This window comes from Camellia sinensis, chromosome 13 (genome assembly GCF_055761805.1).
Source record: "Camellia sinensis isolate YWXY chromosome 13, ASM5576180v1, whole genome shotgun sequence".
NCBI lineage: Eukaryota > Viridiplantae > Streptophyta > Magnoliopsida > Ericales > Theaceae > Camellia > Camellia sinensis.
In genome coordinates this window covers 96,516,013-96,540,860 of record NC_138973.1, presented here as the reverse complement: position 1 = coordinate 96,540,860, position 24,848 = coordinate 96,516,013, and the positions used below count along the sequence as shown (strand labels likewise).

The 24,848-nt window shown below is 47.8% G+C and overlaps 1 protein-coding gene across 1 annotated transcript; it reads right to left on the bottom strand.

Annotated features, from left to right (window-relative positions):
* On the bottom strand, window positions 1-23,914 carry LOC145805576 (uncharacterized). Its single transcript, XM_082900741.1, has 7 exons — window positions 23,385-23,914; window positions 23,014-23,252; window positions 20,720-21,376; window positions 20,429-20,590; window positions 19,742-20,335; window positions 19,561-19,659; window positions 1-549 (listed from the first exon to the last, which is right to left on the bottom strand). The coding sequence occupies exons 2-7, from the start codon at window positions 23,239-23,241 to the stop codon at window positions 1-3; spliced, it is 2,289 nt and encodes a 762-aa protein (XP_082756867.1). The 5' UTR covers window positions 23,242-23,252; window positions 23,385-23,914.
* Between the last annotated feature and the right edge of the window lie 934 nt (window positions 23,915-24,848).

The following is a 24,848-nucleotide window of genomic DNA, read 5'->3' as shown; positions in this document are numbered from 1 at the left end:
TCATGAGACATCTGTCACTGTCTCATCCTTACTTGTCCCTGACATCCGTTTGTATGCTACCTTTGTGTCGCCTAACAGGTTGGAGGCCCCAGCAAAGTCGGCCAATGACGCGCCGACCACGACGCTCAGATGCCAAGTAATTGTGCTCACCATTCCCACAGCTGAGCTCGTCTTCACCAAGCTTGACTCTATCCCTACTGGATGCTCGTCTTCCTTTGTTTCCTTCATTTTAAGCGCCTCTTCTTCACCAATCTCTGTTTCTGTCCCTGATGGAAGGACGTGAGTAGTATACTTATTTCTTTGTTCTTCCTCTACCACCACCAAGTTTATCATCTCCACGATCGGGGGATCAACCTCATCTCCCTCTACGACCATTCCAGACCTAGCTTCCCCTACTTCAACTTCACCTAAGAGAGCTTCAACTGCACTGGCTGACTCCGCCGTCACTGCCACCACCTTCGCCTTCCTCACAATGGGCCCTTCTACTCCACCCTTAGGCGTAGTTCTTTTCTTCTCCTTCAACTGTTCCAGCTCTGCCCTGTTCTTTTTCTTCCAGTGAGTTGATCAGCGCTTTAAGAAGGATGAATGTCCTCAAGTCCCTCTCTGCCAAAGCTTTGAGGCATGGTCGAGCCGACCTCTTTGCGATTGGCTTAGGAGCTAGGCCTAGTTCCTTCTTCTTATATTTCTCTGTTGCGGCCATGATCTGCCTATCCTCTGCCTCTTAGGCCTTTCTCATTGCCCCCATCTCTTCAGGTGCAAGATCTCCCTCTGCGGGCTCAGGCCCCAGCCCAAGAACGAACAAAATAGAGGGCTTAATGAAATTATCCCATTTGAGCCTCTCATTTTCGTTCCATTCCCTTACTTGCTTTACCATCCTCTCTGTAACAGCATCTAACTTCGACTCCAATGATTTTGCGGGCACCTTCCACATCGTCCGCACTTCCCTCCCACCATTTACTGACATATAGAACCATTTTGTCCGCCACCTCTTGACGAACGTAGGCAGTCTTATAACCAACCCGCTCCCCGCCACTGTCTACAGGGTGACCCACGTCTCCTATTGGCCTAAGGCCTTGTAGTAGGAGAAAAACTCGTCCACGAACATCGCCTGTCCATCGGTTATGCAAGACCACGAGATCGCGCAAGCGCACAAAATCCTCCATGCATTCGGTATTAGTTGGCCTAGAGACACCTTTAAATGATTCAGGACATCGATGGTGAGCTGTTAGAGTGGCAGTCTCAAACCACCACGGAGCACCTCTTCATATAGAGTAAACTCCATCGGTCTTGCATTTGACGCCCTATTCGTCGCTATTTGCAATCTTAACTTTACGTTGTTGTCAGCGTAGACTTATCCGCCTTGGTGTGCCAATGGTCGGGGGCCATATGGCTAATTGGTTGGGCAGCCGAGATCATCGTTATGGGAATGGGTCATGGTGGCCTCTCCACCCTCCTTTCCACCAACCTCTCTACCCTGTACTTCTCCGCTCCGTTGTCATCCCCCAGCGCATTCGATGTCAGAGCAGGGGTTTTTTCTTGGGCCATCTCTCTAACGTTTCTAAAGATGGTTTCAGTTGTAGGGGCAAGGAAATTCGAAAAATAAAAAAGTGGGGAATCACGAGAGACGAAAGAGGCGAAGTCTGGAATGTGTTGGTTTTTGCAATAAGATATGAAAATTGCACAAGCCCGAATGCCTAAGGTTTCCTTGTGCTCCAAGGGTCGCGGTTAAAATTTACCAGTTTGAAAACAAGTTTCCCAAGTGTAGAGGGAACAAAATATCCAACAAACGGTTTCAGATCCCCATCAACAGCCTAGACTATCCCACGTGGACGACCACGATTACTCCCCCTACTAACTCTCTTTCTTCATTCACGTCTGTCCCCCATCACATTATCACATGCATCTATGCACCTTGAGCCCCACGCACCATCAAAGCCATCAAGTCACCCAGCCACCCTCCCCACTTTGACGGTCGGTCAGCTCCCTCGGTTGGCCACCATGATGATCGGTCACCTCGACGGTCAACCACCTCGATGGTCGGCTGCCTTGATGATCGGTCACCTCGATGGTTGACCATGTCGACGGTCAGCCACTGTGATAGTCAGTCACTTCGACGGTCGACCACCTCGTTCGTCGGCCACCTCGATGGTAGGCTGCCTTGACAGTCGATCACCTTGATGGTCGACTGTAGACACCCCATTTTTGACCGACCTTAAGACTCAGACGTCACCGATTGAGCGCTTGGTGATGTTGCATAATGTGCTCGTTCAGAAGTTTTAGAGTCGCGGCCGTGAGTCCTGCCTCCGGACTTCCGAACCCTCTTCTGTGCCTTGTCTCGGTTTGCGAACCAGACTCGGTTTTATCTGTTTCTTTTCCTGAGGGGAGGGAGAGGTCCCGTAGACCATCTCTCAATGTCCGTAGGCTACATTTGGTGGCCGTAGGCCATTTTTCCCATTTCGGAGTCCGGTTTCCGATTTTCGGAGCCGTCAGGCCGTGTGCCTCGGTTCGGGACCGCTTAACCATCTCCTATTGCTCTAATTTTTGGCATACTTCCTATTTGCTCCTTTTGAGGGACACTGGGGGCTGAGAAGCCCACTTCGTGGCCGAACGCCACTTTCGGTGCTTAACAGCCCATTTTCGGGACCTCGAACTGCGCGTTTTGGCCCCCGAACATTCATTTTGCAACGGTTTTCGTTCATTTTTGGCAGGTACCTCTGTTTTATCACCGGGGAGGTCACTGAAGGGTGGGAGGCCAGCAATTGTTGCAGCAACCAGTTATACATCCTCCGACGCCCTCCGGCGCCCGTTTTTCGTACTTCCGGGCTAATGTTGAACACCTTGGGCCCATTTTCTCGTACTTTGAACCACATATTTGTGATGTACACACATGAGAGGACCCTAAAAGTTCATGGCCGGCCATTAATTCAACTTGACCCTTTGGACCCCCTCCTTCCGGGCTAATGTTGAACCCCTTGGACCCTTTTTCTCGAACTTTGAACCACATATTTGTGATGTACACACATGAGAGGACCCTAAAAGTTCATGGCCGGCCAGTAATTCAAATTGACCCTTTTGAACCCCTCTTTCCGAGCTAATGTTGAACCCCTTGGACCCACTTTCTTGGACTTTTAACCACCTGGTTGTGTTGTACACACATAGGAGTACCTCACCAGTTGGTGCCCGGCCAGAAAATATGATTGAACCTTTTGACCCCTAGCCGGCCGGCTAGGGGGTGTGGCCGGCCGGCCACCTGCAGCAAAAGTACCAGGCCGGCCTGCTTCCTTGCACTGTACACTTTACAGCTATGGAGCTCTTTCCCCCAGACAAGATCTTTATCTGGGGGATATTTGGTGGGGGAATATTACTCTCCTTTTCCCCCACCTTTACACCCCTTCTTTGGCCTATATAGCAAGAAAGCCTTGTAGTATTTTGGGGTTAGAAAAATTCTCCTTCAAGCCTCCATACACAACTCCATCTTCATCCTTCTCAATTCTTTGAAAAACCCTAAGTCCCTAACCATCATTCCTTCTACACCACCAAGCTCTACCACTACCACCTCATTTTCAGCAACAAGGAAGGTTTCTCAAAGACAAAAGAAGCTGCAAATCCATCCAAGAAGCAACAAAAGTTTGAGTCTTCAAGGGTGAGTCACCTTTTCTTCATTTTGACCTTTTTTCTTGATTCATTTGTAAGCCCCACATGCTTTTTGTTTCAAGCTCCGGACCTAACTGAAAAGGGCCCTCTTTTGAGCTCATCTTCACTTTTCATTAAGGGCTCAACCCTGTTTGAGCCCTCCATGACACACTTGCTTCATTGACCCTCTTGTATGTCATAGTTTTGCATGCTATTTTTGACCCATGAGAAATCTGTTTTCGAGCATGTTGTAAACTGATATTAGGCTTATGTTGAGCCCCTCGTCAACATTGAAAAAGGGCTCAACACCATTTGGGACTTCCATGTTGTACCTACCTTTATACTCCTCTTTTCTTCCCCATTCTTGCATGCAATGGCAGCCTATCATACTTTTGTTTTTGGCCATTTTACAGTTCTGAAAAAGTGCTTATTTTGGTCCATACTTCATTTTTGATTTAGGTCCTTTCATGGTTTGAGACTTCCATAGGTCACTTCATGTTATATCCCTCTTTTATTCCCCATTCTTGCATGTTTAGTTAGCCTACCATGCTTTTGTTTTTGGCCATTTTACAGTTCTGGAAAAGTGCTTATTTTGGTCCATTATACATGTTTTATTAAGGGTCTTTGGCTGTTTGGTGATTATTTTGTATACTTCATGTTGTAGCCACTTTTGAGCCTAATTTTGCATCACACTTTTAGCATGTTTGTATACTGATTTTAAGGCTGCCATAAACTGTAAATATTCATATTTTTGGTCCCTCTTCAGTGTTGTAGAAGGAAATTTTTCAGTTTGGGTTTTTCTTGTATCACTTGCTTCATTACCCCTCTTTTGGCCCCTATTCTTGCATGCTATTTTTGCCATACCTATGCTTGCTGTTTGGCCATGTTTATAACTGTGAAAGTGCATTTTTTGGGACTGTCTAGCTTCTGTCTTTGCATTGCATGTCCATATTGTGCATGTTTGGCATAGCTATAGGTCACTTCGGGTACCTAAATTCACATTTCGGGACAATTCCATGCATTTCATGTCATTTCGCCTCATTTCGGGACTGTTTTCCCCCATATTTTATCGCTGGAATTCCATTAGGATGATTGCTATCATTTCCATGTCATTACATTGCATTCCGCCACTGCCTCGGTTTGCGTGCCCGTGTGCGCGCATTTCGAGGCACTTCATTTTTATCCGACGGCATCCTATGTGAGTGTGGCTGAGGCTCACTCATGTTGGTATAAGCCCATATTATCATTTCCGTGTCATTACATCGCATTCCGTCATTGCCTCGGTTTGCGTGCCCGTGTTCACGCATTTCGAGGCACCTCATTTTTATCTGCCGGCATCCTATGTGAGTGTGGCTGAGGCTCAGTCATGTTAGTATAAGCCATATTATCATTTTCATGTCATTACATCGCATTCCGTCATTGCCTCAGTTTGCGTGCCGGTGTGCACGCATTTCGAGGCACCTCATTTTTATCTGCCGGCATCCTATGTGAGTGTGGCTGAGGCTCACTCATGTTGGTATAAGCCCATATTATCATTTTCATGTCATTACATCGCATTCCGTCATTGCCTCGGTTTGCGTGCCCGTGTGAACGCATTTCGAGGCAGCTCATTTTTATTTGCCGGCATCTTATGTGAGTGTGGCTGAGGCTCACTCATGTTGGTATAAGCCCATATTATCATTTCCATGTCATTACATCGCATTCCGTCATTGCCTCAATTTGCGTGCCCGTGTGCACGCATTTCGAGGCACCTCATTTTTATCTGCCGACATCCTATGTGAGTGTGGCTGAGGCTCACTCATGTTGGTATAAGCCCATATTATCATTTCCATGTCATTACATCGCATTCTGCCATTGCCTCGGTTCGCGTGCCCGTGTGCACGCATTTCGAGGCACTTCATTTTCATCAACCGGCTTCTTATGTGAGTGTGGCTGAGGTTCCCTCATGTTAGTATAAGTCCATGTTATGTTTTCCATGCCATTTTAGTCATTTTCATTGCATTTACCATTGCCTCGGTTTGCGTGCCCGTGTGCACGCATTTCGAGGCATCTCATTTTCATTGCATTTACCATTGCCTCGGTTTGCGTGCCCGTGTGCACGCATTTCAAGGCATTTCATTTTCATTGCATTCATGTATTTTCTCGGTTTGCGTGCCCGTGTGCACGTATTTTGAGGCATTTCATTTCCATAGCATTGTATATGTTAGGATTGTATCTTAGTTGCATTTCACGCATATCATGCATATTGCATCATGTCCGGAATAAGAGTTGGGCACGGGAAACGAGGTGCATTTCGTACTCCGAGTGACGGAATGTGTCTCAATTCCCCAGTCACCGACACTCCGGATTATCCATGATGGAGTTAGGTTTTAGCTGTAGTTTCATGCGCATTCATCCTATATTGAGTTGTGCATTTCGACTCCTCTGCCATCATGCCTCGGTATGCGTGATTGGTGGCACGAGGATCGAGCCATGCATATATCTGTGCAAATACATTGCTATGCCCCTTTTCTGCTCTCTGTTGCAGCAAAACGAAGAATCAGCAACTTTTTGGAGCTTGGCACGCATTTCAAGAACAGGTGTAAACAGAGGCTAATTGGGGCATTCTGGTGGATTTCTGCGCAAGACAATCCGGACATGCATCATCCATCAGAAGCAAGGCAGTCCCTGGCCTGCACGCCAGTTTTATTTGCTTTCTTAGTTAATTCTTTAATTAATTAGAATTTTGTAATATTTTGGACTGTAATATTCTTTTATTTGGGACTGTAATATTTGGACTGTATATTTATTCGGACCCTCTGCGCGAGGGCATAACTGTAATAAGTGTGCGTGTGTGTGTTGTATGTCTTCCAACCCCACGTCTTTCTCCCTTTTATTTATCCGCTTATGATGGTTAGATTAGGGCATATTTCAATTAGCATACAGTATGACGGCATGTTTGCATCATTCATCTGTTTTGCATGCACCGGGCTCGGCGCATCATACTAATTGCATTGTACTTTCAATTCCAAATTGAATTCATGTTAGTTGTAACATTCCATATGCCATCTTAGAATAGCCGAGCCTGCTATAGTTGCATTTTGCATGTGTTGCATTAGGCATTTTTGTATACTTAGGATCATGCATGATTTCTAATGAAGTTTCTATTTTGGCTTGGAGTACTCGGTAAGCTTTATGCTTTAGCATCCTTGCATGCGTGTGAGTGAATGCCATGATAGCATGCTTACCATGAGGCTATGTGCTTATCTGATATATCTGCCTGAATGCCTGTGGGTGAAGGTTGGGTTATCTGAATTGGAATAAATCATCAAATGTTTCAAGCCTACCTGCGGGTAGCAAACCATTTTCAAAAACAAGCATGAAATGTTTTGTTCCAATTCAGGCGATCCAGTCTATACTTGTATGCTGTGAGCATCACATAGTAACCTAGGCTAATAACCGGAATAAGAACTCACAATGTTTTCAAAAATTGATATCATGGTTAGTAGAGGCCGGTCTATGACCGGGCGAGCGGGGGTGCTCACGAAGTGACCTTCCCCAATCGTACCCAAGTTCCCGAGCCGAGGCAACTTTGGTGATGACGGACACGTGGCCTTTTGGCACCGAGTCAGGGTTTCCTAAATTTCCCAAAATAAAATATTTAGGTGGCGACTCTGTATCTAGCAAAGAAGTCCATATTTGGCACTACTTTTTTTAAAAAAAAATCAGTCTCTCAAAACAATTTGCCGGATTTGGGCTTTTTGGTTCAGATTAGGAACCGTGACATTTAAGAGTCCGAGCTGTAGTGACCCCTAATGAACAGAATGGGAGCTAACCCTCCCGGGGTGTTCGGGGACGTCTGCAGTTTCTGGCGACTCTGCTGGGGATTTAGAGAACTTGACTCAAACTCGTGATATCTGTTTTTGACTACACTTGTGTGTTTCTTTGCATTGCATTTGCATTGGTGCGCCTAGGACACCGTGTTTGCCATCTGCTATTCCTGAACGGTTTGCCGGAGGCTTGTCTTGTCAAGGCATGACCATAAGGCTGACCGGTTGTGGGCTCTGCCAGTATGGGAACACAAACCCCGGTTTTACCGGGGCACCCTCTTTGACCATTCGACCTAGTGCATATTCGGATCCATAGTGACCATTCCAAATTAGGACAGGTTGCTTACCCGTTTATAGGTTGTTTGAAACCGCTGCGTGCGTAATGAAACCCTAGCTCCTGACACAATAGGGCAGGGAAACCCTACCCCAACATAGGGGTGTTTTTGCTCTCACTTATCTGTTATGTGCTTTAGAGTGCGTCTCTACAGGAATGCATGTATCAGTATATGAGTTTGGGCATCAAGCCTGCGGGCTTCAGTTCAGTATTATCAGTATCAAGCCTGCGGGCATCAGTTCAGTATCAGGCCTGCGGGCATCAGATCAGTATATGAGTTCAAGTATCAGGCCTGCGGGCATCAGTTCAGTACATGAGTTTGGGTATCAGGCCTGCGGGCATGAGCCAGTATTTGAGAATTAGTTATCTGCGGCTATCAGATTCTGTTTTAGGGGACAGTGATACAGGGATAATAATCAGTGTTTGAGGACAGTGTGTATTCAGCTTATTGACTGTGTGTTGATTATGCCCGACTGTGTGTCTTGCATTTTATTTTAAGCCGTTATGCTGTCCGTTTATCTGTTTATTTATTTCCTTTTCGCTTTATTTATTTTTTGCTAGGTCAGTTTTAGCACGATTGCTTCCAACCCAGCAGGCATTCCCCAAGCACTTTGGACACGAGGTCGTCGACTCCATCGATCTGAGGATCTAATCGACGGACAGCCAGTGTTCCATTCTCTACCCCCTGCTACCAGAAGGAAGCCGAAAAGGCGCAGTGTGTCAGAACAGAGGTTGTCAGAGCAGTGGGTTACTTCATCAGAGGACTACAGGACTGAGGTCTCAATTACTGCTGCAGAAATAGGCATACTGGTTAGACAGATGGATCAACAGAATACATCAGGGATGGAGGCTCTAATGCGCCAGATGCAGGAGAGCATGAGACAGATGCATGATGATGCCACCCGTCAAACGGAGTTCTCCAAACAGCAGGCTGCGATCATGGCCCAACAGGCCGAACTAATCGCCAGGCTGCAACAGCAGAATACAGCATCTGCTTCACAACAAATTCCTCCTCCGGCAGGGGCTCCGTTACCTGAGCAGGCACCTACTGTTCAGAACGCCCCACCAAATGCCCAGAATGCCCTGCCGCATGTCCAAAATGTATAAGAGGACACGAATCTTCCAACGGGGCCAGCTCCGCCCCCGCTTCCACCACAACTGTCTAAGGTCCATACATCCAATCACCCGGACTCTCCATTTGAGGTCGAGGTTGATCATACAGCTCTGAAATTGAGCAAATTGGAGAAGCTCTTTAAGAAATCCCAAGGGGTCAAGGCTATGCCGGATATCGAAGATGGATATACCGAGGAGGCTGTAACACTCCCCGATAGGTTCAAAATGCCACAAATCGACCGTTTTGATGGGACCGGCGACCCCATGGTCCATATCCGACTGTTCGCAGACGTCTTGCGGCCAATGGGCCTAACACGACCATAGAAGCTCTCATTATTCGGCCGAACCCTGTCGGGTGTGGCCTCTCATTGGTACGCAAGATTACAAGATGAAGTGAAAAAGAATTGGGATGAAATGGCTGAGGCCTTTGTCGCACAATATTCATACAACACTCAGATCGAGATCACAACTCGTGATCTCGAAACGACAAGGCAAGAGCCCAAGGAATCTTTTTCGGACTTTGTGATCCGATGGAGGGCGAATGCGTCAATGATGACTTTAAGGCCCACGGACAAAGATCAAATCCGGATGATTGTGCGCAATCTCCACCCAAAGCTAATGCAGAGGATGATTGTAGTCCCCTTCCCTACTTTCGCAGATTTACATGATATGGGGGTGCAAATCGAAGACGCAATGAAACAAGGTCTGTTTGACCACGACAGAGAACAACCGAGGAGGACGTTCAACCGTAACAACAATGCGTGCCCGAGTGGCGCTGCAAATACGAGAGCCTCGGAAGTTAGTGTGGTCACCACCACTCCCCCTCCCCCTCCAAGGCCCATGACTGCCACACCATTCTCCGGCGCGTCCGGAAGCAACACACAAAACAACCGATTCCAACCGCGAGGCCAAAGAACCTTTACCCCACTATATATGCCTCTGACCAAGGTTCTGGGAATATTGATCAAAAAAAATCATTTAAAACCCCTGGAGCCAAAGCCATTACCGAATCCACTCCCCCCCTCATATGACCCGTCAAAGTACTACGCATATCACCAACAACACGGTCATGACACCGACCGTTGTTACAGATTGCGTCATGAGATCCAAGATCTTATTGACAAACAAGTGATCACACCTCCTGATAAACCCAATCTCACAACCAACACTCTCCCACCACATAACCAAGCTCCTCCTCCCAAAAGAATTAATTTTATCCAGACTGGGGTCGCATCTTACGATCCTAGCATCTATATTACGCCCACCCACCTACCCAAGCCGGAGGTGCCCCTCCCCGATTGCACTGACTTCTTGTGCATGGTGGACATCTCTAAAACCCAACCAGAACCGATGGTGGTGATCGTCGAAGACAGGGCAGGGCAGATTTTGGGAGAAAAGGAGATTGTTGAATCTGGGACTGGGCAGAATTTTGCTGGGGGAGCCTATGATCCAAGCAAGCATATCCTATCAACGGGCCGAATTGGGCTAAGTGTAGAATTGCCAGAGACAGGAGAGCTATGCATGATCCGGGGGGATGGATCTGGGCTATGGGCAGATGATTTGACAGCCGCAGGGGAGGACTTTGCCAACCTGCAATTTCTTGACGACCAGGAACTGGGGGATGCGTCGATTAACTGGTACGATTATGAGGGATCAGAGGAGGCCACTGGATGGCTCGAAGATCAACCGGATGCAGTGGGGGAAGCCCAACCAGAACAGAGCCCGGTAGGGGCGGAAATATCAGTTGTGGCCGGAATGGCCGAAAGCCAAGTTGTATCGCCGGAGAGCGCCGGTGTTAAGAATTCCGCTCGAGACATGGGCATTATGGAGATGGGAACTGTTGAACAAACAGCTGTACTGATGCAGCCGGAACAAGAAAAGTTTGAGGAGGCTGAGAGAATTAGAAAAGCTAAGGCCCTGAGGGGACTGAAAGTGCTGTGTGCACGAAGACAGACAATGCCGCGAGCATATGGACAGAGAGCATTGAGAGTACGACTAAACTGGAGCCAGACAGGTGTCTGTTGGCTGCCAGCGGAATGTGGTGGGAAGATGACGACTTGTGTCTTGCCCACACCGATGAAGACTGGGGAAGTGGCCAGCCGGATGATACTTGGTACCTCGATGAGGTTGACCATATAACAAGAAGTGGGCGGTACTTCAAACCCCCACACCTGGACCAACCCGAGGTATCCGGGAAGGATAGAGAAGCGGAGAGACAGAAGGAGAAGCAGATTGAAGATGAAGCTGTGTTGAAACAGTTAAAGAAGATACAAGTAGACATCTCCATATGGGGACTGCTAATGGCATCACGAGTACACAGAGAAGCTGTCCTATCTGCTATGGACAAGTCCAAACTCTCCATAGACACCACGCCTGAACAGCTGGTTGGGCTGGTTTTTCCGGGAGGAGGTTCCCCGGCATTAACCTTTTCGGACAAGGAGCTACCGCCTGAGGGCACAAGTCATAACAAACCTCTCTATATTTCTGTGGAATGTAGAGATAAGTGGATACCGGTGGTACTTGTTGATACCGGGTCTGCGATTAATGTCTGCCCAACTAGAACGGCATATGCAATCGGGTTGAAACCCGTGGACTTCGTCCCAACCACCCAAGTGATCAGAGCATACGACAATACCAGCAGAGAAGTGATGGGGACTGTTAAAATTCAAACCAAGGTTGGTCCAGGACAACACAGCATTGAATTTCATATCTTGGACGTTCCTGCAACCTTTAACCTACTTTTGGGGCGACCGTGGTTGGACCAGGTCAAAGCAGTCTCTTCCACTCTACATCAGATGCTAAAGTACCCCTACGGGAAAGGGGTAGCGATCGTTTTTGGGAATTCATCAATCCATCCGCCGCCGGAGGTGTCTACACCTGTCTTGGAGATTGAGCACGGCACGGAGGATGTGTTTTTGTCGGGGTTCACTTTGGCCGAGGCTCAAGTGGTGCAGAATGTCATGGCTGTGAATGAGCGCATGTATGTTAGTGCACAATCTATCTACCTCATGAACAAGCTAAAACATACCCCCAGGATGGGATTAGGGAGAAGCGGCCGGAAAGGCGTCTCAGTGTTGGCCGAAGTGCCACACAACCCTCACGCCTTTGGACTGGGTTATCTGCCCACCAAGGAGGATTGGGTGAGGAAAGGAAAAGAAATGGCCGGAAGGGCCAGGGCAAAGAAGGCCGGGAAGCCATTTGATTTAATGCACAGGCCCATCTGGGGTACCCTAAACGGACGCTTCGTCCGGGAGGGGGAAGATTTTCCATTCTACGGCTTCCCGGAGCCATGGCTAAACGCGGAGGGGACGCGCATGCCTGGTTTTGAAATCTTCTTCGACATACAATTATCTGGGGATGACGTTGCCGAAGCGCAGACAGACCCACCAACTGAGGTTGAGCAATGTGAAGCAGTGGATCCTGAGAGCACAGAGCTTGAAATGGGGGTAGCACTGGCGAGTCTACTATCAGATCCTCCGATCGGCCAAGAGTGCTTGGGGGATAACTCTTCGGTTTCTGTGATTGGAGATGAAATAGCTGCCGGCTTTCCAGCGCCGATCTTGGATGCATCTATCGCACCTTCTCTCATCTGGCAATATGAAGAAGGCTTTTTATCTAGCAGTTCCGGGTCAGGTAGTGAGCCGGAATCTGATTCTACCGAATCTTGTGCGTCAGAATCAGATTCCAGCTCGACTGAGTCTGAGTCCGGTATTCCTGGGGGTGATAACCCGGATGCCACAGTCCTGTCTAGGTCGTCTTTTTCATTTTCTTTTGAGTCTGTTGTAACAGAGGAATCTGACGGCTTGGAAGTATTTAATGAGAATGATGTGGATGTGGTTTCCGAGTATTTTTCTGTGCCTTTGATTTATTGCTTAAATCAGGATTTTCAAAATTTTGATGAAAACAGCGAGGAAGAAATTCCTCCAGTTTTGCAACGATTAATTGATCAAGAGCAGGAAAGATTTGTTAAACCTTTAATGGATGAAATCACTACTGTGAATGTTGGTACTGAGAAGGACCTGCGGCTGGTCCAGATCGGGTCCACGTTGTCTTTGGAGGAGCGCGAGCGCTTAGTCGCTTTATTAAAAGATTTTAAAGATGTTTTCGCGTGGTCCTACGAAGACATGCCTGGAATCGATCCTGAGATTGTACAGCACCGGATCCCTCTTGACCCCGAGGCCCGTCCTGTCAAACAGAAACTCAGAAGGATTCGCCCGGACTGGGCTCTCAAAATTAAGGAAGAGGTCACCAAGCAAATTGACGCAGGGTTCCTGCTGGTATCTGAATATCCAACTTGGTTGGCCAACATTGTTCCGGTGCCAAAGAAGGACGGCAGAATTCGGGTCTGTGTAGACTTCAGAGATTTGAACAGGGCCAGTCCGAAGGACGACTTCCCCTTGCCGCACATCGATGAATTGGTGGATTTCACGGCAGGACACGCCTTGCTTTCGTTTATGGATGGTTTCTCAGGCTATAACCAGATAGTAATGGCACCCGAAGACCGGGAGAAGACTGCGTTCACTACCCCGTGGGGGGCATATTGTTATAGAGTGATGCCATTCGGGTTGAAAAATGCTGGAGCTACGTATCAACGGGCAGCAACTACAATATTGCATGATATGATCCATAAGGAGGTCGAGGTGTATGTGGACGACATGATTGTCAAGTCCAAAGATAGAGAGGGCCACTACACCGCCTTACAAAAATTCTTTCAAAGGATCAAAGAGTTTCGGCTGCGACTGAATCCCCAGAAATGCACGTTTGGTGTTACAGCAGGGAAGATGCTAGGGTTTCTGATCACACAAAGGGGCATCGAGGTCGACCCTTCCAAAATCAAGGCCATCTTAGAAATGCCACCACCAAGGACTGAAAAGAAGGTGCGAGGCTTTCTGGGTAAAGTGCAATTCATAAGACGGTTTATTTCTAAATTAACCTTGACTTGTGAACCACTTTTTGGTCTCCTGAAGAAAGGAAAGAAATTCCAATGGGACGGCCGATGTCAAGCAGCTTTTGAGCAGATCAAAGAGTATCTACAGAACCCACCCGTGTTGTCACCGCCAGAGCCGGGGAGACCGTTGATATTGTACCTTTCGGTAACTGAGACTACCATGGGCTGCATGCTCGCGCAGGAGTCAGAAGACAAAGTGGAAAGGGCCATATACTATCTGAGCAAAAAGATGCTGGATTACGAGACCCGCTATACACCGCTGGAGAAGGCTTGTTTGGCCTTGGTATGGGCAACCAGGAAGCTGCGGCACTACCTGTTAGCCCACTCTGTAATGTTGGTTTCGCGTTTGGATCCCATCAAATATCTCTTCGAGAAACCAGTACTTACGGGTAGGCTAGCTCGATGGCTGCTGTTGCTCTCCGAATTTGATTTGAAGTATGTAACGCGCAAGTTAGTAAAAGGCAGAGCGGTAGCGGAGTTCCTTGCCGACCACCCGGTTGAGGGGGATGAAGCGATTGAGTATCTATTCCCAGATGAAGCCATTCTGCACGTCAAAGATGAAACTTGGACAATGTACTTTGACGGAGCGTCAAACTAGTATGGGTATGGGATAGGGGTGTTGCTGATAGCGCCTGATGATTCCCGTATCCCTTTAGCATTCAAGCTCCAGTTCAAAGTTTCCAACAATGAAGCAGAGTATGAGGCATGTATTGCTGGCCTGGAAGCAGCCTTAGAACTAGGGGCGAGACGGTTGGACGTCATTGGGGACTCGAACCTTGTTGTGTCTCAAGCAAAAGGAGATTGGAAGGTCAAGGAGGAAAGGATGATAATCTACCACCAAACCTTGGATCTGCTAATTCCTCGGTTTGAGAAGCTAAATTTCACCCACCTCGTAAGAGAGAACAACAGGTTTGCAGATTCATTAGCAACTCTATCTTCTATGATAGACATTCCGTCCGGAGTCCGGATGCGTCCAGTCATTATTGATCAGAAGTTCATGCCAGCATACGAGTCAATTTCCGCCATAGATGAGGTTCAAGACGACAACCCCTGGTATTACGACATCTGGAACTTCTTGGAAAATGAGACATATCCACTAGGGGCAAATGCCAAGGATAAGAGGGCCACCAGAAGAATGGCTGCTCAGTTTATCATCTGCGGGGGAAAGCTGTACAAAAGGGGGCATCTAGGAATGCATAAGCTCTGTGTAGAAGCTGAAGAGTCAAGACGCCTGATGGAAGCCATCCATGGGGGGGAGTGCGGTGCACACATGAATGGAGTAATGCTGGCCAGAAAAATCCTCAGACAGGGCTACTACTGGTCAACCATGGAGGAGGATTGTATTAGCTTTGTTCGGCGATGCCACAAGTGTCAAATTCATGCAAACCGCATGAACATCCCGCCGTCAAAACTGTACAACATGACTTCCCCATGGCCTTTTTCAATCTGGGGAATTGATGTGATCAGAGCTGTTACCCCGAAGGGGTCAAACGGGCATGAGTTTATCCTAGTAGTGATAGATTACTTCACAAAGTGGGTCGAGGCCCAATCATACGCGGTGTTGAAGGCGTCGCACGTCGCAAAGTTCATCAGGAACAACATCATCTGTCGCTACGGGGTGCCAAACGAGATAATTTCAGATAATGGTTCCCACTTCAAGAAAGAAGTGATAGACTTGTTGGAGAAATACAATGTGGCTTTGCATAAGTCATCTACATACCGGCCGCAGACCAACGGAGCGGTTGAGGCCGCCAACAAGAATGTCAAGCATATACTACAGAAGATGGTGGAAACCTATCGGGATTGGCCAGACAAGCTGCCATTTGCTCTTTGGGGCTACAGGACTTCAATCAGAACTTCTACTGGAGCAACTCTATATTCACTGGTCTATGGAATGGAGGCTGTTCTACCCATTGAGATTGAGGTTCCGTCGTTACGAGTATTGGCTGAATGCCAGATAGCCGAAGCAGATTGGCAGCAAAGCAGATTCGAAGAACTCATGCTCTTTGATGAAAGAAGACTGAAAGCACTGTACCACATCCAAGGCTATCAACGAAGAATTGTCCGGGCTTTCAACAAGAAGGTTAAGTCCAGGAATCTGAAAGAGGGAGATTTGGTGCTCAAAGACAACCGAGCTCCCATCCACGACCCAAGGGGCAAGTTCAAACCTAATTGGACTGGTCCTTACATTATCAAAGCTATCTGGTCAGGTGGAGCTGTGGTTCTGATGGATCTAGATGGCTTGGAGTTCTCACAACCGATCAATATGGACAAGTTGAAGAAATACTATCCTTGAGAGGCTCGCTAGGCCGAAAACCCGAAAGGGCGACCTAGGCAAAAGTTAGAGCACAAAAAATTAGAAAATATAAAAACTGAGCTCACAAGGTTGAAAACCCGCAAAGGGCGGCCTTGGCAAAAGTTAGAGCGCAAAAGGAGAGTGAAAATACTCGAGTGAACCTGAGCCTGAACTACGTAAGGCTTGATTCCCATCTTTGGGATACGTAGGCAACTTCATCTTGAAGTTCAGCCATAAACATTTCCCCGATCAACTCTGTCCATTCTGATCATCTCAGTCATCTTTATCCACCAGCATTTATCGCGATCTCCGGTACAGTGCTGTTCAGACTAGGGGCAACTTTCCGTTGCTTTGAAGTGCCGCATTGTTCTTCAGACTAGGGGCAACTTTCCAGTTGCAGGGATCTGGGGTTGTGCATCTCAGTGACAGATCTCCGGCGTGTCCAGTTCTGATCCACATCGAAAATAGTTTTGAAAAGTTTTAATAAAAGTTGACTTTGTTCAAATTAATCTTTTTACGACTAAGACCATTTTTGGACCAAAAATGGAAAATTTTCAGTACCATAACTTTCAATTTCATTGATTTCAAAACTGAGTTCTCCTGCTCTTGCATTACAATCGAGGTTGCTTTTTTAGTACATTCATAAAGAAAACTTGAAAATGCTAAATAAGCAATAAATTTGGAGCATAGTTGAATCAAGTATCTCTGCGTCCCCTCCCAGAGCTGGACGGAGCATCTGATGCCAAGCTAGGCCCAACCTGTGCCTCCTCATTGAGCCAGTCCACGCACTCATCGGACAAAGTGCAACTGAAAGTAGAAGCAGGGGCCAGGAGCTCTCTAGTCCTCCATGCCGTAGCATATCGGGCAAGCTGTGCACCCCGGATCGGGAAAGCGGCTGGGTACTCAATCCCCTCTGGCGGACAGGTCTGATCATGACCAAACTGACGCAGGAACCGGAACGGAAAATAGAATACGCAGTTGGTTAGACCAATCAATTGGATCCCAATCAGCCGAGACATACTATAGCTCATTGCCGGGAGGTTGAGCCAAGGACAACGCCAAGCAATGTCGTCTGCGGGGAAATTGCACATCCAATCGAACCACCACCTTTCGTCAAGAGCATTGACTAGGCACGGCCGAAAGAAGTAGCCTCGAGCTGAATAAGCTGGGCAAGAGTCCACAACCTGCAACTTGTCCATTAACCATACCTAGGGGAGGGATGGAAAATGAGAGAATAAAGCACAGAGAGATGTACGATGAGAGAAAAGTGAGACAAGGGTTTTGTGAGAAAAACCGAGCCTGAGGGTCGAGTGATGTGAGCAAATATATATGTGAGGTCGGGTGGGAAACATTACCTGCAGTAGCAGTGGACTCCCGGCAAACCTGGTCGCCTCCCGGCGATAGACAGAATCTAAGCCCATCAGTGTCTCGGCCAAGGTCATGGCAATACAGCTATTTCCTTCCCTCAAACCTTGGGCGACTTCAATCAAGCGAATGCTAGCCCCGCCGAAGCCCGAGGAAAGCAGAAAGTGGGACAACAAACATAGGCAGAGGGCGTGTTGCCGGAAACCCTGCCAATAATGGTTGCTGCGGTCACCGGCGTCGGAAAAACGACGGATCAAGGCGAGGATGTCCAGTTCCCCACTGCAGATCATAGATCGAGCATCATGCGCCGTGAGCCCACACATCCACCCTAAAGCCTGAGCATGGCCAAAACGGAGCTGAGGCAAGATCACTTCAGAGCATTCAGATTCCATCAAAACCTGAAAATCTTCGAAAGTGGGACACATCTCTTGGCCGCCAAAGCTAAAAACATGCGTCACTGGATTCCAGAACCTTGCCGCGGCATGGAGAAAAGGAAGATGTAGCGGAGTACGGCTCAGCATGAATAGTGCATTCAAGCCGAAACCCCGGAAATTCAGCTTTTCCGAGCCATCTAGAGAAGAGATCCAAGATGTGATATTTTCTGCGAGGAACGCCTCCATCTTTGGCTAAAACTAAGATGAAATGAATGTTCCCGAAGTTGAAGCTTTTATAGAAGGAAAAACACTATTCACGGGGACACGTGTCAAAAATCTGGTGGCTGCAGGACTGAATGGCCGGCCAGCCACCTTTTCTGGCTGGCCAGCCATTTACTTTTTGCAGAAATGGCCGGCCAGCTGTCTCTCTCCACAAAAATGGCCGGCCGGCTCCCAGGGATGGCTGGCAATGCTGCAGTGTATCTCCTTGGCCCTGTTTTACTCTTCGAGGGAAAGTTCCAAGCATTTCCATGCAATGGGACAGTCAAAGGCCTTTATCTCCCTCCGTTTCGGATGCGTTTCGATGCCCAGATTGTCAGAAGAACACTCTGTTGTTATTGAGTTTTGTTTATCGAGTTGTTGTTTTGCTTATCGAGTTGTTTGTCGAGCGGACGTGTTTTGTGTTTTTGAGTCTTTGCTCTCTGTTTAAGCAATTTTTGTTAAAGTCTTGTTTATTTGCATTGTGGCATTTTGCTTATCGAGTTGTAAACTTCCTAAGGTCCTGTTATATCTTAGTAAGTTGAGTTGCTCAGTTTGTTGCGTCAGTTCACTACCTGACTTGGTGATTACACAATGCGCATTTCCATTCAATTCCATCTTTGTGCAAAATAAATTGATGCGATACGATGCTAAAAGTTTAAAATACAAACACTTTTTCAAAAGCTATTTCATTTCATCATGCTTTACAACAAACAAAGGTACAAGTTTTACAAAAAATGAAACTGCCTAACAATGTGCAAAGTGCTACAAACTACTAGCAAAAAGAAAAATAAAGCAGGAAATAGTAACATCAAAGTCCTCGGGAACGGGAACGAGAAGCACTCCTCATCCTCTTCTGCGGGACAATCTCCGCACCATTGTCACCATCTGAGTCGGAGCTGTCATCCTCAGGATCCCCCTCAGCCTCGCCTCTATTCCCCGAGCCAAAACCGGAGCCCCCCTCCTCAGCAGATGTCTCTGACTGACGGTCGGTAGCCTCCTCCTCCTCCTCAGCATCCTCCTCCTCCTCATCAGGCTCCACCTCCACAACGTGAGCCCTGCGTCTGCGGACAGGCCCTCCTCGAGCTCCTCAAAAAGGTCTAGATGACCCAGATCCTCGGGAAGGCCGAGATGGCCCCGCCCCCTGAAAAGGCCCAGATGGCCCAGCTCCCCAATGAGGCCCGGCTGGCCTGGTCTGCGGCTGACCGGACCATGAAGGCATTTGAAAACAAAGAGTTCAATTCAAATACATCAGTCCAAATATATACATCAGATGCAGATACAAGCAAAGGATACGTAAAGTGGGTGCATGTTAATACAGTGTACAAGTGGGGTGTGTGTCAGATGTGCTCTACACAAATAGTCTATCGATGCAGTAGAAATCAGCATGTCATCAGAAGTATGATAAATGCCAGAAAACTAAAGGGTACCTGAATGCCCGCGACAGACAACTGTGCCTCCCTACGCAGGACCATGCCCTCGAGTGTGGCCACCAGTCCAACCACCTCCTCCATGTACCCTCGCGATGGCTGCAAAAATGAGCTCATAATCATCAGTGAACAGAAGAGTGTCTAAACATCTGAATGATGAATGAAAAGAAGTGGAGCATACCGGCGGTGAGTCCGGATCAATGGCGTATCGATCACTGGGCATCGGAGGCTCTAGTGGAATCGGAGTCGGAGAGCTAGCCCCATACTGCCACGCCATCAACTCAGTAGGCATATCTGGCCATCCGGGATGAGGATGAACCGACGGAGCCGGAGGAACCGGTCTACTCCCACCTCTAGATGTACCGGCCCTGCTAGTAGAAGGGGCGTCTACAGCCCGAGCCCGAGCCTGGTCCGAGGATGACATACCGGCAGGCCTCATCATCAGGATATGAGCTCCCGTCAATGGAGGCATCAAATATATGTGACGGTAAGTGGCGTAGTCCCCCTCCTCAATGTATAGTAAAGCATCACTGCCCAGCATGGCGCCGACTACCTCTGAGTAAGAGAGCCTGTCAGCAGTCCGCATACTGGCTGGGGGTACTGCGAGAATATCCTGAGAAAGATACCCCCATACCTGGCGCAGAAAGCGCTCCCCCAGGAACCATACCCTGCCAACCGGCCCTTCGAGCAGGACCCTATACTGGGAAATGCCCGACGCTCCGGTATACTGAAGTCGGAGGCCGTCACCCAGGGACACCCAGGGCTGCCATGTAATCTGCGGATGATAAATGCATAAACCAATCAGAAATCGAGAATATACAGAGCAAATCAAAGATGAGAATGAAAGGAATTGAAAGTTCTGAGGTACCTCTGAATGTCGCACAGTGTCAAAGTACTGTCGCAGGCGAAGGACGGTCTCTCGAGGCCTCGGCCAGTGTGGGCCCTCGAACACCAATGAATATGGGGTCATGGGAATCCCTACCACCTCCAGCTCTGGGGCTAATGATGGGAAGTATACATAGACCCATAGCTGAGAAAAACAGTGCAGAAGGCAAGTACGAAATGCTGAGAGCAAAATACTGACTGTAAAAGTGCGCTGTGTATGCAATGTACAAGTAATGAAAAGCAGAAATGTAAATCAAAGGGGACAGAAAAGTACCTCCCAGGCTCTCCAGTAGCCGCCAAGTAAGTCGCCCCGCCCGCGGGAGGTCGCGCTCATATAAAAGTAAAGGGTAGCCAGGCCGGCGCCACCCCAATCATATCGATGGACCTGTGATAGGTCGACTAGAGCGCTCAGCAGGTATAGCCCAACGGTGTTCCCTCTGTCGGCGAACAGGGTAGTCCCGAAGAGGAACATCAGGAAACCACGGGCATACTGCTCCGTCTCCTCGGGAGTCTCAGGCACCATCTCCGCCCGCCGGAAATGGGAAGAGAACCAAGTGTATCGGACTCTCCCTAAAACCCTATCAACAGGCGGGCGAGCCCCCAACAGATACATCCAGGCGGCCTCCCACTCGCCCATATCCTCATCGTAGGGGATGGACCAACCTCCAACGTCAAGGCCGGTCAATACAGCGAAGTCAAAAGGGGTCATGGTCATATCCCCGGTAGCAGAGAAATGAAAGGAATTATTGGTGTCCCACCATCTCTCTACCAGGGCCGCCATCAGTGTCCTCCTGGCAGGACAACGTGACAACCCGACGCAGAAGGGCCCGAATCCTGCCAAATCTACCAAATCTCGGACGGCCTCCGGGAGCTCAGCATACCAGTCCCGCGCGATGGTGGAACCATACCCCCGCACACTGCGGGAACCAACCTGCATTCAGAATGAATACATGTGTCAATAATGAAATGAAATGGGCTGTGTGCCGATGAAATGAAATGGGCTGTGTGCCAATGAAATGAAAGGGCCGTGTGCCAATGAGATGAAATGGGCTGTGTGCCAATGAAATGAAATGGGCTGTGTGCCGATGAAGTGAAATAAGCTACATGCAAAATCTATCTGGGCTGCGTGTTCAGAAAATTTGAAGTTCGGGCTGCGTGTTCGACTTTCAGTTAAATTGTGGGCTGCGTGTTCACTATTAATCTGGGCTGCGTGTTCAGAAAATTTGAAGTTCGGGCTGCGTGTTCAACTTTCAGTTAAATTGTGGGCTGCGTGTTCACTATCTATTTGGGCTGCGTGTTTAGAAAATTTGAAGTTCGGGCTGCGTGTTCGACTTTCAGTTAAATTGTGGGCTGCGCGTTCACTATCTATTTGGGCAACGTGTTCAGAGAATTTGAAGTTTGTGCTACGTGTTCAACTTTCAGTTAAATTGTGGGCTGCGTGTTCATTATTAATCTGGGCTGCGTGTTCAGAAAATTTGAAGTTTGGGCTGCGTGTTCAACTTTCAGTTAAATTGTGGGCTGCGTGTTCACTATCTATCTGGGTTGCGTGTTCAGAAAATTTGAAGTTTGGGCTGCGTGTTCAACTTTCAGTTAAATTGTGGGCTGCGTGTTCACTATCTATTTGGGCTGCGTGTTCAGAGAATTTGAAGTTCGGGCTGCGTGTTCAACTTTCAGTTAAATTGTGGGCTGCGTGTTCACTATTAATCTGGGCTGCGTGTTCAGAAAATTTGAAGTTTGGGCTGCGTGTTCAACTTTCAGTTAAATTGTGGGCTGCGTGTTCAATATCTACCTGGGCAGCGTGTTCAGAAAATTTGAAGTTTGGGCTGCGTGTTCAACTTTCAGTTAAATTGTGGGCTGCGTGTTCACTATCTATTTGGGCTGCGTGTTCAGAGAATTTGAAGTTCGGGCTGCGTGTTCAACTTTTAGTTAAATTGTGGGCTGCGTGTTCACTATTAATCTGGGCTGCGTGTTCAGAAAATTTGAATTTTGGGCTGCGTGTTCAACTTTCAGTTAAATTGTGGGCTGCGTGTTCACTATTAATCTGGGCTGCGTGTTCAGAAAATTTGAAGTTTGGGCTGCGTGTTCAACTTTCAGTTAAATTGTGGGCTGCGTGTTCACTATATATCTGGGCTGCGTGTTCAGAAAATTTGAAGTTTGGGCTGCGTGTTCAACTTTCAGTTAAATTGTGGGCTGCGTGTTCACTATCTACCTGGGCTGCGTGTTCAGAAAATTTGAAGTTTGGGCTGCGTGTTCAACTTTCAGTTAAATTGTGGGCTGCGTGTTCACTATCTAATCTGGGCTGCGTGTTCAGAAAATTCAAAATGTGGGCTGTGTGTTCACTTTCGAATTCGAGCTGTGTGTTCGACAAATCAGTGTTTGAACCGTGAGTTCGCCTCTTAACTAATGTGTACAGTGCGTTCACAATTAATTGGTGAGCCAAGTGTTCAAAAATTCAAGTGTTGAAACTACATGTTCAAGATGTAAGCAAAGTACTATGTCATAAGCTAAACTGCATGTTCAAGCATGGCAAAGGTGCGAAATGTAAAATACAGAAGATGAGGTAAATACCTCTCGGGCCTCGTGAGAGAGATGCTGCTCCGGCTCTCTGAGAAGCAGATCCCCGGGTGCTCGCTCGTCAAAACTGGTAAAGTGACGGAAGACAGCGCGCGGAAGAACGTGTGCTGGCGGACGGTACCTCCCGGGAATGAAAGGTCGGGTCCTCGGGGGTAGAGTCATGGGATCGAAATCATCTCCGGCACCTGGAAAACCTCCGCCGTGGGGAGAATTGCCCGCCATTTTCAAAGAATCTGTAAAAGCGAGCAGAAATGAGCAAAATGGGCCAAAATTGGAAAAAGTCAACAAAAGTCAACTCTCGGGAAATGAAAAGTCAACAAAAGTCAACTCCCGAGAAAATATTCCAAATATTGAGACAAACTTACCTCAAGTGGCGAAAATGCAAAAAGAAGCTCCGAAGTCGGAATTTAATCGCTTCAAAGTGCTTGAAACTGAGTGTTTTTGCGAAAACAATTTGCACGGGGCGTTGGAAAACGCGCGTGAAACTCAGATCTGGAGAGGAAAGTGTTGTAGAAGGCAAGAAAGGAAGGGGGCCTCGGCTGCCTTTTATAGGCTCAAGGTCTTGGTTGAAGAAGCATGCAAAAAGGGAGTGAAAAAGACCAAAATACCCCCGGATAAAGCACATGACCGGCCGGCCCCTATTTCTAGCCGGCCAGCTATCTGCTTTTTGCAGAAATGGCCGGCCAGCCTTTAGCTTTATTGGAAACCGGTTGGCCACCTCCCCTTGGGAAGATAAACGGCTGGCCATGTCCCCCACATGCCCACCTAGCTCTCTGCAAATTTTGAGGAAGATCGGAGTTCCCGGGACCTGAAAAAGTTCAAGAAAAGTACACTTCCGGTCGCGAAATTGCTCCGTCGGGACTTCAGCTTCAAGTTCTGACATGTGTATCATCATCATTCATCGAAATCCAAGTGTATCCTTTTTGAATGAGTTGTAACCTTTCAGGGAAGCGGATCGGAGGCCGTGATCGAGTTACCTTCGCCGAAACACGCGTTTCCGTACTCATTGTTTCATGACAAATGAGCACCCTGATTTATGCTAGTTTTATACTATCCTGCACATAACTTGCATTCTATGAGCATACTTGCCTTGTCATGTACATTTCTTGATATTGGCATACCTCCATGTTTGAGCATGCTTTGTCACGCATGTTCCATTCTTGCATTGCAATGCATTCACTCACCGGCACTGCGTGTGTCGAACTTTCGAAATCACATTAAATACATGTTGTCAGCATATTGTATTTGTTGCAATTTCTCTCTTTTACAGGCACGATATTGTATGTACGGTTCAATTGAGGCTGGTGCAACCAGACGAATCGCGCAGGTATCGTATCTTCTCCGTGTGAGACGTGGCGGGGATTGAATAATCCTTCGCATTTTTAACTGCATGAAATGTAGTTGTTGGTTTGCATTCTTGCTTAAAACTGTTGCATCTATTTGCGAATACTTGCTTCATTACAGCTTGCTGCATTTGCATGATCATTGGGTTACCTTCGGCTTCTTGCATATCATTCGCATTTTGCCCCCTGCCTGCGGGCATGCCTGCGGGCGCATCTCTGTTTATCCTGTCTGTTTGTCTAAGTCTTCGGCCTTGTCAAAAATGGGTCGTCTCTGGGCTTTGACATTCACTCCCGTCACTTATGACTTCCGAGTTCTGTCAAAGAGGGGCAACTGTAGACACCCCATTTTTGACCGACCTTAAGACTCAGACGTCACCGATTGAGCGCTTGGTGATGTTGCATAATGTGCTCGTTCAGAAGTTTTAGAGTCGCGGCCGTGAGCCCTGCCTCCGGACTTCCGAACCCTCTTCTGTGCCTTGTCTCGGT

Bases quoted from the DNA above. Each gene is read 5' to 3' on its own strand.
- LOC145805576 (XM_082900741.1), bottom strand. From the start codon at position 23,241: ATGGCGGGCAATTCTCCCCACGGCGGAGGTTTTCCAGGTGCCGGAGAT. The intron at 19,660-19,741 runs GTATGCTCCACT...TCATTTTTGCAG, and splicing joins TTGATCCGGACTCACCGCCG to CCATCGCGAGGGTACATGGA. The intron at 550-19,560 runs GTACCCTTTAGT...ACTCACTGGAAG, and splicing joins TGTCTGTCGCGGGCATTCAG to AAAAAGAACAGGGCAGAGCT.